At 40.6% G+C, this 18,369-nt stretch overlaps 1 protein-coding gene across 9 annotated transcripts in view; it reads left to right on the top strand.

Moving 5' to 3' along the window:
* The window catches only part of MET (MET proto-oncogene, receptor tyrosine kinase), a 125,181-nt gene that overhangs the window by 22,957 nt on the left and 83,855 nt on the right, over positions 1 to 18,369 (top strand). For 7 of the 9 annotated variants that reach the window (XM_039508576.1, XM_039508563.1, XM_039508554.1 and 4 more), the window contains one exon: positions 8,524 to 9,738. The exons of the other annotated variants lie outside the window; for them this stretch is intronic. In XM_039508576.1, coding sequence (XP_039364510.1) covers positions 8,539 to 9,738 — 1,200 coding nt within the window. In that variant the 5' untranslated portion in view covers positions 8,524 to 8,538. The remainder of the gene's footprint in view (positions 1 to 8,523; positions 9,739 to 18,369) is intronic. 9 annotated transcript variants of the gene reach the window in all.

Genomic DNA, 18,369 nt, shown 5'->3' on the forward strand with positions numbered 1-18,369 from the left:
TGCATCCGCAGGTCCGGCCAATCGCGGCTCCCACTGGCAGTGGTTCACTGCTCCAGGCCAATGGGAGCTGCTGGAAGCGGCGGCCAGTACGTCCCTCTGCCCGCGCTGCTTCCAGCAGCTCCCATTGGCCTAGAGCAGCAAACCGCAGCCAGTGGGAGCTGCGATCAGCCGGCCCCGTGGACGCAGCAGGTAAACAAACCAGCCCGGCCCTCCAGGGGTTTTCCCTATACAAGCGGTGTCCCAAGTTTGGGAAACACTGGTCTAGATAATAGTCACGAGTGCAGGGGACTGGACTAGATGACCTCTTGAGGTCCTTTCCAATTCTATAATTCTACGATAATGAACCTCAGCAAATAGTGACTAGTATATTCCAAATGAATGCTGTTCAATGTCTGTTTTCTATTTTCCTGCTGTCGTCAACTAATAACGCCTTTAAAAAGAAAAGCCATGTCCTTGTACCTCTGGATGTGGAAAACACTTCTGTATTGTCAAGTCCCAGTCCATCTGAAAATGTTAACAGTATCACAGATTAACAATATGGACTATCCATTCTTGTGTGTTTGTCTTGTTTTTCAATTATTCTTTCAATACTTTCAGCATCTTTCTGATCGTTTCTCATTATGGGTTTGGCTCTGCAACCCCTACACTGAGTAGCACTTCCTCACACGATTAGTTCCAGTGAATCTCAACAAACGCTGAATTCCAAATTAGCCCTTTTTGAACAATGTAACACTATCAATCTGATCCATTCATTTGGAATGTACCAGTCAGCTCTGTCATTATGAGAGCACCGGTACTGCCATTGTAGTCTGTCACTAGCAGAAGCAATTAAAAACAAAAATCGTGCCACTGACTCAAAACCTGCCTTGTCCTTAGGATGTTAAGCACTACAGGAGGTTTCAAAAGAAATGCCAGAATTTGTATTCCACTGCAATATACTTACAGTAAATTAATATTAAACAAGTAAAATAATATATCTTTCTCCCTAGCAAAGGATAAATTGATTGTCTTGTGTTCTAGTGTGTGTTAAAAATAAACCTGGAAAAACAATGAACACTCTTTTTACTGTAAACCACTGTAAATTACAAAAATATATTGGACCTTTTAATGGACTGTGCATATCAATATATTTTATGCACTGAGTTTATAAATTTGTCTGATTTCTACTGTACTAGATTTTCATGTTAGAATGAATACAGTAAAGATCTTTCAGATCAGCCCAACACGCTAATAAATTCATCTCTTGGAAAGTCATTGCACGTATTGTTCAGATTAGCATTTCATTTTTAACATAAATCAAGACACTGATTGTTTTCCTATACTTTTATATCAATGTATATAATAAATGTGCTTATCAAATGTTCTGGACACTTGCACATCAATTATATAAGCAATAGTTGGGCCAAGGTTCAGCAAACGAAACCTTCCCAAATTTTTGCAATGAAACCCTTCCTATGAGCAGGGAGAAACTAGTTAATGGTTTTCTACTGGCTCAAAAGTAGACACATTTACAGATACCTTGACCCCAGTTTTGCTTGCTGCTGATCAGTTATTTATGAAAAAAATCACAAGCAAATAGTTCCCAAAATCTGAAACTGAAGTGAATGCCATGCCAGTCTCAGTATAGACAGCAGTGGCAGAATACATCTTAACGTTATTGCCTTTACTTGAGTCTAAACTTGCTTCATAAATGAATAAAGATTTATTTGACAAGAGTGGGATCTCACTAATTTGCACTAATTACTCAGACATGTTGAAAACTTTCATTTTGAAAATTGGCAAGTAAGGAGTGAAGTCCAAAACTATCTCCCATTAAAGTCAACGGAGAGTTGGATCAGGCCATAATGTTTTATTCAAGCAGTTTGGGCTGGGAGCTGTGCAGTGGGAAAGGGGAAAGCATCCTCCTCCTTCCCCACGTTCATGGAGAAGTTCCACAGCCATTCCAGGGAGGCTGTTTCAGCCTAATGACTGAAGTAAACCTGCACTTCTCTAAGGTACTCCCCCTGAGATAGAGAGAGAGAGAGACACACACACACACACACACACACACACACACAATGATTCATTTAGCATGCCCATCCTCCGGCCTTGTCCTTACCTCCGTCCATCTCACCTTTGCGCCATCATCCGGTTTATTCTGCCATGTATGGAGCTTGCGCACACCCAAACCTGCCCTACCCGGCTCCCACTTTACCACAGAACCAGTTCCATTGCTAACTGATTCCCTGCTGTTGGGGTGGACGGGCTGTATTTGCCCTCAGAGTAAGTCTAAGTTGAAAAAATGTGTCATGTTAGAAAGCAGCTTACCACAACACCTAACACATGTCTTAATATGACTGTCGGTGATTATCCACACCAGGCATGTCCTCACTGTATTTTTGTACCTCAAATTAATTGGCAATCAATTAACTCAAGGTACTGAAGTTAGCGAAGATGAGCCCACTAAGAGCTAAGTCATGTTTAACATTCTGCTGGTTAACGTGTTACAGTGTGCTTTCCCCAAGTGAGTAAACAATATAAAAAGCAAGAATCCTGCAGCACAAAACATTCTTTGTCACTTGCCAGGGTATATCTCACTTAATCATTTCTCTGCCATTGCAGAGGCCTTGCACACTAGTTCACCTGGGTCTCTTCTATTCTCTGCCTGTGCTACGTAATCATCTAATCTCCTGTGGGTTTGTTGTTCTGGACAACAAAATTGGTCCAATTTTGGTGGTTCAGGTTGGTGTGCAGGTGCTGGGTGGTGTTGGAGGCCTTCGATGTGCAGGGAGTTGGACTGAATGATCTGGTGGCTGTAAATTCTATGACTCTATGTCTCTAGTTTATTTGCCAAGTGCAGTTTTGATTTGATTAGTTATGACAGTACTTCACCATGCTCTCTATTAACTGCTCTGCACTGTATTTTGTAGAAATCATGGTGTCTTAGTAATGTGAGACACAACTAATAAGATCTACAATCTCATAATTAATAACTGTAGTGCTCTATTAAATCTTAGCTAAAAATGGGAAGAAGCCATCATTTTTGTGTGCTAATTATAGGGTTTGCAGATTAGTGAAGTGTGAATTACCACAGCTCTGCTATATCCCACTGAAAAGGACCTATTTTAAGAATGTGTTTTCTAGTGTAAACTTGCCATTAACAACATAAGAATGGCCATATTGGGTCAGACCAATGGTCCATCTAGCCCAGTATCTCGACAGTGGCCGGGACAGTTGCTTCAGAGGGAATGAACAGAACAGGGCAATTTTTCAGAGATCAATCCCTTGTCATCCAGTCCCAACTTCTGGGCATTACTATGTTTGTATATAACACAAACAGGCCCCTATCATTTCTTGTCAGGTAATAAAGCAAGGAAAATTGAGATGTGCCAAATAACATACAAAAGCCAGGATTTGTAGGTTAAACAGTATCATTCTCTCTGAGGTTTCTTGAAGTGCATTGTGATCAAACTAAAAAGGAAGAAAATTTTTTAACATTAATGCCATAAGACCAAGCACAGTTATGGCATTTGGCTTCCTCACATGTTGCAAACTTGACATTACCTAGCAACTAGCGCTGGTCTGGAATATCACTGCAATAAAAGCAACATCCTCATGACCATCAAGAAAAGGTATTGCACTTGTATTCTTACAAATGATGACACAGTGTGAATGAGGCTTGTCAATGGAAAAAAGTGATCAAGTTCCCAGTGATGGATGTTAGTCACTAGCACACAAACTCCAAGTACCAAATATGTATGGGAAGCATCAACCACAGCACTTACACTGCCGGCACCACGGGCTGACCAAAACCCAATTTCTCATGGGTAATATGAGCTAGTGTCTGCTGAGGGATGGAAAAATGGGGGCATTGTGACAGGACCTTTGAAAATATCCACTCACAAAAGACAGAATCCATCCACAGAATTAGCTTAATAGGAAGCACCACAGGTCAAAATAACTTAAAAGGCTCATCTAGACAGATGACATAGATGGGGATAAACTGATCAAAGGGAGGTCACTAAAACACAACATAGAAACTAACAGATTAGTTTTTTTCCCTTAGCAACAGGAAGGTATTAACAGGGCCAGCTCCAAGTTTTTTGCCGCCCCAAGCAAAAAAAATTTCCCGTGCCCCCCCGGCCCCGCCCCAACTCTGCCCCTTCTCCACCCCATTCCAACCCCTTTCCCAAATCCCTGGCCCCATCTCCTCCCCTGGAAGCGCTGCATTTCCCCTCCTACCCCTCCCTCCCTCTTAGGCTTGCCTGGCAGGGAAGGGGGAGAAACGGAGCAGCAGCGCACTCGGGGGAGGAGGCGGAGGTGAGCTGGGGGGAGCAGTTCCTCTGCCCCCCCCCAGGGTTACTTCCTGTGACCCTCCCCGTGCCCCCCACAGCCGCAGCTCACCTCCGCTCAGGGCCGGCTCCTGGCTTTTTGCGCCCCAAACAAACAAAATATAAAAGGAGCCGGAGTGCCGCCTCCTGGTTCCTAGAGCCGGCCCTGGGTATTAACTAATACCTTGACCTGCAGCAAGAAGAGAAAATGTAGCAAGTCCATAGCCTGGGTATTCTGGCACTGATTCAGCAAAGCACCTAAGCATGTGCTAAAGTCCCATTGAAATCAAATTAAAGTTAAGCACATGTTTAAGTGCTTTGTTGAACTGGGGTGCTCACACTTCTCAAGAGATGAGCTGCTGCATTTTTTACTAGCTGATGCTTTTGAATACTTTTCAAGGGTATCACCAAGTAAAGCATTTTGCAGCCTTGAGGTTATAACAAGATGGCTCCCTGTGCTGAAGTCTGCAAAAGAGGAATAGTGACAGTCTCTGGGCCAAACATTAGGAGAAAAGAGGCATTGGGTGCCATCAGTGTCTCCTTGAGATCCGAAAGCAGCAATGGAGATGATATAACCCCAAGGTTGAAATGCCACATATACACCTCCAAGAGTTAGTGCATTCTGAACCCTGCCCCCTGCCTATCAGCATCATTCCTATCTCACCAAGGTTGAGCCTACAGCAGTTTGCTTCTGCTTCCCACTCTTAGACACTGTGAAGCAGGAAATCCATAGTGTATGGGTTTGTGGGGAGCCATCTCCTTTTGCAACTGTACACATGTATTGACCTTGGGGGGGGTTGTGGAAAATTAACCACACCGTTGATTTTGGGTCAGACACAGCCTGAGGCTCCTTTATTAGAATACAAATATGCATATAGGGAAGGTCAGCATGGCGCCATGCAAGGGGTTCGCTGCCTTGCTCTGCTTTAATTGCAACAAGCTTTTAAAGGTAAAAACCGCAACGTATAATCACACATTACAAATCTTAATTTTTAATAACCCCTTATTTGGTATAATTTTTATTGTCAGCAAGCCAATCAGAGCCCCTCACCATTTAGGGGGTTTCCTGTTATTGTCCTAGATGCTCCCCACTTATGCCATGTCCCTCTTCTTGCGTTACCTTATTGCTTACTAAGGCAATTTTCCAATACAGTTGTACAATATTTTTCCTAACTCATGTTTGCCCACCTACATGCGGTTATATTGTACAATACTGTTTTGCTTAATTATGATTTCTTGCTAATAAGCTGCTATCCTAAGGCCAGGTTACACAATTGCTCGTTGATTTCAGTTCCCTTTTCTTTCCTTTGGCCTTTTGATTGCCACACAAGCTATTACAAATTTTCTTATACCTTAATGTCAAGCTGGCCTACAGTGGCCTACAAACCCTGTGCTTAGCAAGCATTTTCTGGAGTATGCAGGGCCCTGTGAAATTCCCTTGTAAAATCCCCATCAGGGTTGTATAGATGGAACTCAGCAGGAGTCGGCATCTGAGATTTCTTGGCACATATCGCAAATACAAAGGAAGACAAGGTGTAAACATGATGGGAGGTTCTCAGACTGCAAAGCCTAGATGAAGTTTGGTTCTTGTGTGTTGTTCATATTTTCCTTCCTTGCTCATGGAGTTGAGTGTGGTACATATTATTAGTGCCCCCTGTTGCATTGCACTGAATTAAGGGAGCTATTTAGCTCTGCACCTTGGATCTGATTCTGTAAATCAACTTCAGTGGGAATTTGTCTGCTCCAGACTGCAGGGTCAAGCCTGGGACTTGAACTCCAGCAAGGAGATTAGTTAGCACCTGTGATTAGCGGCTCTTCAAGACCACAAGGCACCTGGGGAGCTGGGCAAAACTTTTTCCAGGGTAGGACCAGTTCCTGCCAGGAGCTACATAATTGCTAGTAGCAGCTAGTGCTGCCACACCTAGGGGGAAGTGGCGACAGTGACCCAGCTGGGGCTTTCCCTTTACCTCTGAGACCTGAACACCAGTGTGGCATGGGGAAAGAATAGTCCATGTCTTTACAGTTTCTGGGTCCCAGTGTCATTAAAAGCTGATATTTTGCTCTTTTGGTCTTGAACACCCAGAACAACCTCTGCAGGAGTTCCCTGCACCTCTCAGATATCTGAGGGACCAGGAGGGTGGTTTGGGTAAGGGAACTGCATTCTGTAGGGGAATTTTAGGGGACAGAGTAGGGAGAAGGTTTTGTGTGTATTGTCTAATACATTGGAACAAGACGAGTGTATAGCAATCAAGTAACCTTTTGACTTTATTTTTGTAACTTTCATCTATCCACCCTTCAATTTCTCAACCTATTGTTATCAGCTCTCAATTCTTGTCTCATGTTCAATATTAGAACTTGATCTCGTTGGGGCAAGGAACGTGTCTGCCTATATGTTCTGCCAGGAGCCAGCACTCTGTAGATACTACAGCTAAATATTAAATCAAATTATCACTATTTTATAATGGTAACATCCCTGCTCTTTTTCCCCCAAAATCAAATTCTTTTTCTTCTCAATATTCTGCCACTGCATTGCTAATTAATAGCAGAAAATGCCAGTTGCTTAAAAATTAATACTCTCATTACTCACTACCACGAGTGGATTATCTTTCCTAGCAGTTTTTCAGAGACTGTTGCTGATAATCTTTGATTTTTTTCTCCATTCTTGATCATGATTCTGGACAGACCATTGAGAGGTTTTTGGACAGGGGACAATTCTCTTGTTTGCAAACACTAAGTGTATAGACTAATGATGTAAGCCACAGAAAGAATGCGATATACATTGAAATAAAGGAAGAATACAGCAGAATTATTTGTGTTGTTTAAACCAATCTAATGAAAATATAAAAATTATATATTTTGTTATATAAAATGTTTGATGACTTGTAAAATTCTGTCATTTTAGCCAACATTTTTCTTTAAAAAAAAAATCAGTACAGAACTCCTGTTTATTATATTTTGTATTTTCAAGTATGTATTTATTGTGAGCATTTGTCTATCAGAAACAATTGTTTAACTATAGCCAAATTATAAGCAATTTTTTCCATAAAATCTTCTAAACAGCATGTAATTATATTTCTTTTAGAAAGTATAATTGTTTTCCCCATAAGGAAGCCAAATTGAGCTTAGCAATTGTGGCAAGATATTAAGAGAACAATGTCTGGTATGATTTATGGTATAATGTAGACTCTTGACCAAAATACACAGCAACCACAATTCATGTACTTGGTCAAATGAGAGAGTTTTAAATATCACACCAGTCATGGGCTTTTGATTTTTAAAGCCACATCAAATAAATGGGGAAAATAAGTAAGAAAGAAATGTGCTACGTTTGTTGATTTCATCACTTCATGGCTCTAATTCATTTGATCTCTCTTTGTTTACAACACAGTGCTTTGCCTGTATCTTCTGAAGGTTCTCCCAAGTGACTTACTGCTGTGGTACAGGGCCTAAAATTAAACTTGCACATGTCTAGAACCACAAAATACATAAAGTGTTTTAAGGATATATTATAATGTCTTGTCTACTTGAGAGAAAATGACCATTCCAAGAACTAGAACTGGTTGAATTCTTTTCAGACAAAACATTTTTTGCCTTTTATTGAATTTGCAGGGGAAAACAGAATGGTTTTCTGGTAGTGAAAAATTTAATTAACCTTTTCAATAATGATGTTGATAAACATGTTGTGAAACACTGAGCAAAGAACAAAATGAGTCCACTTAAATGCAAACGTCAACATTTTTTGTGATTTTTTTTTTGACCAGCTGTACTAAAAATCACTCCAACCCCTAGATGTTGCAGAACACCTCTCTTCCACACAAAGTTCTCCAGCCACTTTATGTGTGTTTCAAGAACTGCTCTGATGAGAATTGCTTTCAGAGTATTTAAGGACTGGGTTGATCTAAGCCATTTCAGTCTAAACTGTTTTAGCATCAATGTGGAATTAGAATAGCTGATATTATCAGCTCCCCACAATGCACCAGTGGTCTTTCAAAATCCATTGCTGCTGGGAAGTGTGCTGGGAGCTTTGAGATAGGTACCCATTAGACGTAATGGCAACAGTTTAGAACAGGACACGACAAAACTGCAAGTTTTTCTCAAGCTGAATTAGAATGGCTAATATACATACAGCATAGAAGCAGATCTTTGATAATAGATAAACTGAAGCTTTACTATATGAAATATAAACACTATTTATTTAAATATATTTTGACAGGTTAAATCTATAACAATGAAGACTGTTGCTGCGTTTACTTCTGGGATTATTGTATTCCTGTTTTCTTTGGTGCAAAGGACCAGTGGACAATGTAAAGAAGCAGCTATAAAGTCAGAGATGAATGTGAGCATCAATTATCATCTTCCTCATTTTATCACAGAAACGCCAATACAGAATATAGTTTTATATAAGCATCATATCTATATCGGAGCAGTCAACAAGATCTATGTCTTAAATGAAAATCTCCAGAACATTTCTGTGTACAAGACTGGACCCGTGCTGGAGAATCCTGATTGTGCACCATGTGAAGATTGCAAAGAGAGAGCCAATTTATCCAATAGTGTTTGGAAAGATAATGTCAACATGGCTCTGCTCCTAGAAACATACTATGATGATCAGCTCATCAGCTGTGGTAGTGTAACTCGAGGTGTATGTCAACGTCACATCATTCACCCCGACAACCCTGCAGACATAGAAAGTGAAGTGCACTGCATGTACTCAAAGCAGAGGGATGGTGAGTCAGACAGCTGCCCTGACTGTGTTGTAAGCACTTTAGGAACCAAAGTTTTGGTGACCGAAAAGGACAGATTTGTAAACTTTTTTGTTGGGAATACTGTCAAGTCTTCATTTCAACCACAACATGCACTACATTCAGTGTCGGTTAGAAGGTTAAAAGAAACCCTGGATGGTTTTGAATTTCTCACAGATCATTCTTATATGGACATTCTCCCACAGTTCAGGGACTCTTATCCCATTAAGTACGTCCATGCCTTTGAAAATGACCACTTTGTCTACTTCCTAACAGTCCAGCGTGAATCTCTTGACTCCCAGGCTTTTCACACAAGAATCATCCGTTTCTGCTCTTTTGATTCCGAGTTGCGCTCTTACATGGAGATGCCTCTTGAGTGCATTTTCACTGAAAAGCGGAGAAAGAGGTCAATTCGAAATGAGATATTTAATGTTCTGCAGGCTGCGTATGTCAGTAAGCCAGGTGCAGTTCTGGCCCATGAAATGGGGCTTAGCGTGAACGATGACATTCTGTATGGTGTGTTTGCACAAAGCAAGCCAGACTCTTCAGAACCAACAAACAGATCTGCTGTCTGTGCAGTCTCTGTCCGAACAATCAATGAATTCTTCAACAAGATTGTAGACAAGCAAAACATGAAATGTCTTCAGCACTTTTATGGGAAAGATAGCAAATACTGTTTGAAAAGGGTAAGTGAAAATTACTTTGTCACATATAAATTTGATACTGTATCCTGCCACCCGTTACTCACATTGACTACTCCATTACTTTGTGAATGTCCCATTGATTGCACTAGTGAGATGCAAGTCTTTGCTGGCTGAGGCCCCTAATCATTTACAGGTTATTTGAGTTGTCCATTTAAATAAGCAATGATTAGCACTAGTTCCGATCAGCTTTGCCAATGATTCATCTTTGCAAGAAGCAATTACAGTAAATCGACTGCAGGAGTCAACGAGGGGCTTAAGGATATAAAATAAAATATTAAAGGGACTGAAAAACCTCTTTTAAAAACAACTAATTTGTTTTCTGGTTTTGTGTTCTTTTGTTTCTAAGGATCTATTAGACCATAGATGGAACAATGAGGGAATTAGATTTCCTGCTGCCATTAAAAAAGGGTTCACTACTATCAGTCCCCTTGCGCATTGAGTCCCCTAAAACTAAAACTCATAGAGAATGTTAAAGGTGAAATAAAGGTCTGGTGGGTTTTTTAAAGAAAAAAATCTGTTTCATAATATAAATCATTAAGGGCCAGATTGTGGTACCCTTACTCATGCTTCATACACAAGCAGTCCCACTGAAGTCAGTTTAGTTAATTCAATCAATGCGATTTCTTGTGGAGTGAGGTGCTATCTGAATCTCACCCTACCCAAATGCAGTCCCAGTCCTGCAGTGAGGACTAAGCAAATGTACTCTTGTCTCTGCAAATTTCTCTGCGAAGGATTGGGTCCTAAAGAAGTAGCCTGGAAGCTCACTTTTTCTGAGTGCAATGTAGGGTTTATTAGATAAATGGGAATCTGGGTAAGAGGGTTTTTTTTTGTGGTAAATATTGTCTACCAAAAGATGCAACCTGAATTCAGATAATGAAGGGTTCCATATCTTTACATCTGTGCTTTCACAAATCTGCTACATATTGAGGGTTTCCCCGATGGTGCTGGTGGCATCCCAAGTAATTGGAACAACAAAGAGGAAACAAAAGAAAAACCCCTCCTACCTCTCTGTTAAGTGGTCTGTGATGATGTCAGTGGAAATATGGAATCCTGTATTCAGGACTGGACAAGAAGGATTTTATAAACAAAATATTTAAAACGTAAACATATTTGTAACACGTTCTGTTAAGGACCTGAGACCTTGCAGGCTTTGTGCTGTCCCTCCTGGATGGCAACGGATGTTAGGCGTTCAGCTCCAGGATGAGGCAAAGGTCACACTGGGCAAATCTATCACTGCACAGATCCACTGGCATTTCCCTTGTGGCAGAGGCATGCTCCACCGTGGAGAGTGGCATAGCCATTGGGCTAGAACAGTGGTTCCCAAACTGGGGTTCATGAAATGTTACATGGGGTTCTCGGGAAAAAATTCCCTAATGGTGGACAGAGCTGTCCCTACAGACCCCGGGCAGCCCGGGGCCAGCAGCCTGGAGCCCCTGGACTTTAAAGAGCTAAGCAGATCAAAGCAAGCATATCTGTCACACTGAGGAGATTTAAATTTCAAGACTCCTTATAAGAAATGGAAAGGGAGCTGGATATTTTTTGCTGTTTTTAAAATTAAATAGGCAGCTAGTATTGTTTTTAAAATTATTATAAAGAACAAGTTTAAGCTTTGTTGTAATGTGCGCTGTTTGCCTGGACTGCTCAAGACCTGAATGCTTGTGTAGGAGGAACTCTTTGAGTTGGCTTCTTAAATACCTTCATGCTGTTTCACATCTGATACTCCTTGATGAAACATAGGAGCCTTGTCTTATAACAGGCTTATTCAAAGTGATACAAGCTACGAAAGTGAGATCTTGGAAGTGTTGCCATTTTCATAACATAATAAAAATACTGTAACGACAAATAATAATTAATAAAGTGTGTAATAAGCATGTCATAAAAACAAATTTTATATTTCCAAGATCACTTCTTTTATAATTTATACTCCGGTAAAAGAGAAAATCCCTGGAAATATTCATTTTTAGGAGGAGGTTTGCGAGACTTGACGTTTTTGAGAAAGGGGTTCACAGGTTGTTAAAGTTTGGGAACCACTGGGCTAGAATACTCTCTAAATAGGCTCCATTATGATTCTGCAGCCTTCAGTGGAAGATTCCTTGCTAGAGATTCCCAGAGCTGAGCTGAGATATTACTGGCACTGTGAACATATTACACTCTATATTTTACTCTTTTTCTTTCTAATTTTCAGGAAAATAAATACAGTTTAGAAAATTCTTAAAATAGTAGCTTCTGTTATCTGTTTCTAGTGCCTTGTCCTCGTCTTTTCTTAGACCTTAATATTCCTTCTTTGTTTTTCATTTTGTGTTTCACTCTGAGTATCCATTTTTATTCTCTGAAAATAGGTTTCTTCCTTATTCTCAGATTATTTATTTGTGGGGGGGGGAGGGTTAAGATCCTTTTGTCCTTTAACTTATCTCATTCTCCTGTTACCCAACCAAATCTCTTTAATAAGATGTTCTTTTCACTGCAAAGTGTCCCTTTAATATATTGATGGAATAATCTGTGAGTTTTCACACACTAAGAATTTTTTTACTGCTTCAAATGCTTTCTAGGCTCTGCCGCTGTTTTGCATATCTGAGCTGAATGTATTATGGCTACAGAGGGTTTATTACAGTTGCACGTTTCCAAGAAATGTCATCAGAATTGCAGATTTCTGCTCTTATTTCAGCTATATAACATTGATAAAGGATTGCTTCAAAGGGAGGAAAATGGGTCTGTGCCTTTTGTGCGCCTTTATTTTGCATAAAGAAGGCTTGAATGTACTTCTGATAGTTTTTTACCATGGAAATATCAATGCTGTCAAGATTGACATTCCTTTTTTGGTGGAGAACTCATTGGAAGGCTTAAATATCTATTGTGAGCTTTCTCAGCCCTGGATTGAAGGGGTAGGTGATTGGCAAAGGATTTTTAAAAACTGGGAGTGTGCCCTTTCATTGCTTCGTTATGATGTATAAAAAAGACATAAAAGGTTTTGGTTTGGTTTTGGGAGGGAAGTAAATGTATTTTTTTTCTTTTCTTTTAATCTTAGAAATATCAAGAATGTCAGATCTCAGATTTTGCTGGAGAACCTCTGGGTGGTTTTAGGGATGTTTACTGTGAACATCACCACCTTAATTGAAGAGATTGGGAGTTTGAATATTTATCTCACGGTTTCCTTTATCCGGAGTGTTCTTTAATCACTGAAGTTCAATAGGAAATTATAAAAACAAACAAAAATCAAAGCATTTTAAACAGTCTGGCTGAAAATCTCTTCCCTGTCAATTACTCAGCTTTCATTTTCTTGACTCTTGTAATATCACCATTTCACATATTTTTCCAGTTTAGAAGGATGTAAATTTCTAATGTAAAAAACAAGCAGAGAAAAAATTTCCTTTTAAAAACTGATCAAACAAAAGCACTTTTCAGGCGTTCTTTATGCGTCATAGAGAAGTTTAAAAGGCCACAACCCAACTTTTCCCTTTGTAGGTCACCTTTCGCTTGCTATAAAACTTTCTGTAAACTATGACAATTTGTCATAGCTTATTTTGGCGAATCAGAATGTTATTTTGTGTAATTTAGCCAAAATGATGTCTCTCTTTAATGTTATGAGAGATGCAAACCACAGTCCTCTGATGCAAGAGAAAATGTACTGACTTCTACAGGATTAAGTAATAAGAGAGTTCAAACAGTACCGCAGTCATGGAAGTGTCATGTTAGCAACATCCAAACCAAATGCTGTGTCTTTGGCACTGTTTTCAAGGCAATCCTATAATATTTGATCATTTACTGTCAAAGGCTGATAGGTGAAGTACAAATCACATAAGCAGACAGAGTTGCAAGACCACATTGCCTTTGTTTCTGTTACATTAACAGATAACCCTTTGAATGACTATTCCTCGGTGCTTTTGTTGTTTGGCGTGAAGCAGCTGAAGCTAGAAATGGGCCCAAACCAGAACAAATTATCTGAAATTTTCCCTCTACCCTTCCTTCCCTAATTTGGGTGTTTGAATTAAAATGCTTCAGTTTACCTTGGTTTGGTTGTCAGTTTTTACAAAACATGAATCAAAACTGGCTCCAGTTTTCCCTGTCTTTCAGAAAAGCTCACACAAGACCCAGCCCATAAAAGTCAGGGGGGCAGATCCACAGCTGGTATAAATTGCCATAGCCACATTTAAGTCAATGGAGATACGACAGTGTACACCAGATGAGGATCTGCTCCAGTTTTGACATTGATTTCAATGGGACCAGGAGAGCAATTAGAATCAGCTTTGAATCAGAAATTAGAAAGTGGAGTAAAACTAAGGGTTTTCTAGTGCCCAAGCCAGGGCAAAAAGAGTGATGTGAAGTGGTTGCAAATCTCTCCTGGAGGTTTTCGAATCATTGCTCTGGCATCTCCTCACCCACACCCGCTGTGGAAACTGGGTGTCGGTTTTAGTGGATTGAGCCTTAGTCACTGGTTCAAAATTAGTCATGTTCAGCTACTAAAATAGATGAAGATTCAGATCAAGAGCCAAATCCTACTTGCCTTTCCTCACTTATGCACATAGTCCCAAGGTGCCCATCTAAGTTCTGACTTAAATGAGACTCCTTAGGTGCGTGAGATGAGCAGGGTTTGGGCTCAACCGGTACAGATGTATTATAAATGATAATATTTTTACTGAGCAGTAAGCTTAGAATTTTTTCATTTGGAGTTTTTTCACATTGATTTTTTTTTTTTACGTAGTAAACAATTGTGAGCCAATTTGGCTCTCAGTTACGTGGATCCAGTTCCCATGGAGGCGTGCCTGTGGAAGTGCAAGCAGAATTCAGCTCTAGATTTCCTGTGGCAGGGGGATTCCTTTTGTTTTGTTTTTCCTGTGAGTTTTCACATCCAAAGTTACTCCATACAGTGTCTTTGATCCAAAGCATGGCAAAATGCTTTGCAACCAAACAGAGAAACCATAGGCTGTTCTTTGTCACCAAGTACCCTGGGATGTGGCCAGACAAACTGGTCACCACTCCTATCAAAGGAAGAGCACAAACAGATAAAAATAATTTTGAAAGAAGGTGAAATGAAAACAAAGTGAAAAAAAACAGTAAAATAAACATGCAGTGATGTTTCTTTATTACTGTTGCAAAGATGATAAATGAGTTAAATTGGGTTATGCTTATATTATAATGGAAGAAAATAATTGCGACCTTCCATCAGGAAACCACAAAGACCCTTATTGATCTGTCATCCTCAGGGTATGGCTAGTAATATTTAATAAAATAAACAGAGACAAATAACTCTTTAGAGGCCCTATAATCTCCCACACCATTTGGATTACAAATTTTTGGCAGAATTAAAAATAGCCCCACATCTCTGTGATTATAAAGGCTTGGAGGGGCTCATTTAAACAATCTCACACAATACAGGAAATGGATTTTCTCTTACAAGTAGAATAAATATGGGCTGAAATTTTTCTCCTAAGAATCAGGCACTAGTATCCTGATTTTTTCATTAGTTGATGCTTTTGGAAATGCTATATATTAAAAAACATAAAAATATCATCTGAGATCTTCGCTCGTGATGCTAAAAAGAACTTTGGGCATGTAACCTTCCTTAAGTTTGGTATGCCATAGTAATCCAAATTAAAAAGCTGTAAAAGTTAAGGGCCTGATTGTATTTACTAAATCTATGCATAGAGGGTACCAGTGTATGCTGCGGCATCCCCTCCCGTCTTTACAGCATCTGTAGAGGGTTCTCGGTAGGTCATCTGTTGGTTGTGTAAACAGGCTGCAATGGGGCAGTGGGAAATGTGCATTGTCCTCTAGGAAAACATGCTTAGCTCACAGCAGAAAGATAATACAGTCTAAAGGTGTATTATCTCTGTGTGATCATTCTCCATGGATGCCATTAAAAGGGAGACCCAAGGAAGGAACCAGGTATAGAAGTCCTGTCAGTCCATTGGAACCACACTGCCAGGGAGTAGGAGGTGACTTTTGGAGACCCAGATGTGGTGCAGAAATGTCCTCCTGCTGATCCCTGGGATCCATGGAGTTTGGGGCTGCTGCTTGCTACCCTGATGGGGAGAAAGCTCTGCAAAGAGAACCTTGCTGAACTTCCCTCCTCCTGAGCTCCCTGCTGGGGGCTGGTCTCTGTTTATCTCCTACTCTGTTGTTCAGTATGATCAGGATTTTTTTTTTAAATAATTTTCTTTCTGAAAGTCGGGTTATTCTGTGAAACTGACATTTGTTCTCCCATCATATTCTAGCAACGATGCTGCTTTCTCAGGAAAGCCAACTAATAATGCTCACTTCCAGATTTTTAAATCAGATCCTTTGATTGAAGAGAAGGCTGCCCGTTGGTCACTAGTGTGGCAAGCAAATGTACTGCATACTCTGAAAATGCACAGCCCAAACTTCTAGTAGCTCAGTGAACAGTTTCTAGATGTTGACCAGTGGATTGAATTTTTTTTTTATGTCTCAGATTTGTAAAATGCCTTTAAATGTCTCTTAAAGCATGTGAACATAATTAAATAACAAAATAACAAGTTTTTTCATATCAGGCTGAAGCCAGTCTCCAGGCTTGCCTCCTTCAAAGTTCCTCCTCTATCCCCTCCATTGCACAAATGATGCCATCCTTTGTCCCATTCCTGCCTCTGACCCTTTTTCCATCCCATCCCTTATGCCTGGGACACTCTCCCTAGGTCTGTTTCTAAAGTCACCTCCTTCTCCTAAGTCACATCCCTCCTAAAAACTCACTTTTGCTGTGTCACCTATATGAAGCAAAATGAACAAGCATAATAACACACTGCATTGTCAAAATGTCACATAGGCCTTACTGCATAACCACATTGTCTGAGCATACAGTCATAGAGTTTAAGGCCAGAAGAGACCACCAGATCATTTAGTCTGACCTCCTGTACATCAAAGGTTACTGAAACCACCCAGAACCCGCATATTAAATCAAACAACCAAAATTAGACCCAAATATTACAGCCCCTAGGAGACTAGACTATTATATGCCACAGGAAGAGAATATGAGGGATCAAGGTGCACCAATGCCCAAGGACGCTGCGCTATTAGGGGAATGATTAAGTGAAATATATACAGATAATCCTGGCAGGATTATCTGTATATAAACATCACCAGACAGGCACTGCAGGCATGAATGAATGAATGAATGAATGAATCCTGGCAGGTGACCAGGACCCACACACTGCAGAGGAAGATGAACCCCTTCTCCCCTCCCGCCCCCAGTTACTGCCAATCTGACCTAGGAGAAAATGCTTTCCCAACCTCACATATGGTGATCAGTTAGACCCTGAACATGTGAGTAAGAACCAGCCACCTGAGAGAGAGAGAGAGAGAAAGCTCACTCTCAACTCAGAGCCCAGGCTCTCCCCATCCACTGTCTCCAGTCATAGACACCATCTCTTCTGATGCTATAGAGGAAGGAGATTTAAAAAAAAACCTACCCAGAATACACTTGGGGGGAGCCCCTTCCTGACCCCAGGTGACCAGCAGAGACCCTGAAGCATCAGCTTTTAGGAACATTATGGAAGTGAGCCCAGCCCTCTCCCATCACAAACAACCCCATCATAAAATTGCATGCATAATTGTCCCGCTCTCTATTAAAATTAACTGTTGTTTGCCCCTACAATTCTCAACAAGAGGCTATTCCAGAATCTCACCCCTCTGATGGTTGGTATTATAACCCCTGTCTCTCCACTCCCAGTTCCCCCTTTTTGTCATGTCTCAACTGAAAGTCTAAATCATGCAAACACGTATGTATGGCACTTTAACTCCCTCAGTACCTGTCCTGCTTCAGCTGTCCTCAGCATTGCTTCCAGTCAGGTCCAGTCCAATTTGAGTTGTAGTTTTATCTGAGTTGGTGACCCCTTGGCACTTTCACAAATGCCAGCCTTAGAGCAGCAATAGGAAACTGGGCTTCAGCATCAGGAGACTTTGAAGGAACCTCAGTTCCTTAGTCCAGGTCTGTCTTCAGCACCTTCACAGTAAATCCATTGGCTTGTCACAGAAGTAAGCAATTGTGTAACGTATGCTTTGGGACAGATTCTGCTCTCACGCGGGTTTGACATCATTGTAACTCCACGACTCCTGGTTTACACCTGATTCTGCGAAACCAGAATCAGATCCTGTATTCTATAAAGAATACCATTACTGTAAACAATCAGCCAAATTTATTGGTGGCTTAAGCAGTTACATAAATGGATTAGAAGACAAATGCAGGTGGCAAAGCAATGCAAGCTGTGCAATTTGGCTTGCAGCAGGTGAGCAGAATGAATGGTTGTAGCAAGGAAAGTACTGAGGGAGCAGAAGAAGAGATTGCAGCCAAAAAAAAGCACCCAACAGGAGGATGTAATATAAGGTGTGTTCTGCCACCTCTGTTTGTATGTCAGGGTTCTCAAACTGAGGGTCGGGACCCCTCGGGGGGTCACGAGATTATTACATGGGGAGTCACGAGCTGTCAGCCTCCACCCCAAACCCCACTTTGCCTGTAGCATTTATGATGGTGTTAAATATATTTTAAAAGTGTTTTTAATTTATGAGGGGTCACACTCAGAGGCTTGCTATGTGAAAGGGGTCACCAGTAAAAAAATTTGAGAGCCACTGGTGTATGATGTATGTTGTTCTGCTTTTGCACACTTA

The sequence above is a fragment of the Mauremys reevesii genome, linkage group 1 (genome assembly GCF_016161935.1).
Source record: "Mauremys reevesii isolate NIE-2019 linkage group 1, ASM1616193v1, whole genome shotgun sequence".
In the NCBI taxonomy this organism is placed as follows: Eukaryota; Metazoa; Chordata; order Testudines; family Geoemydidae; genus Mauremys; species Mauremys reevesii.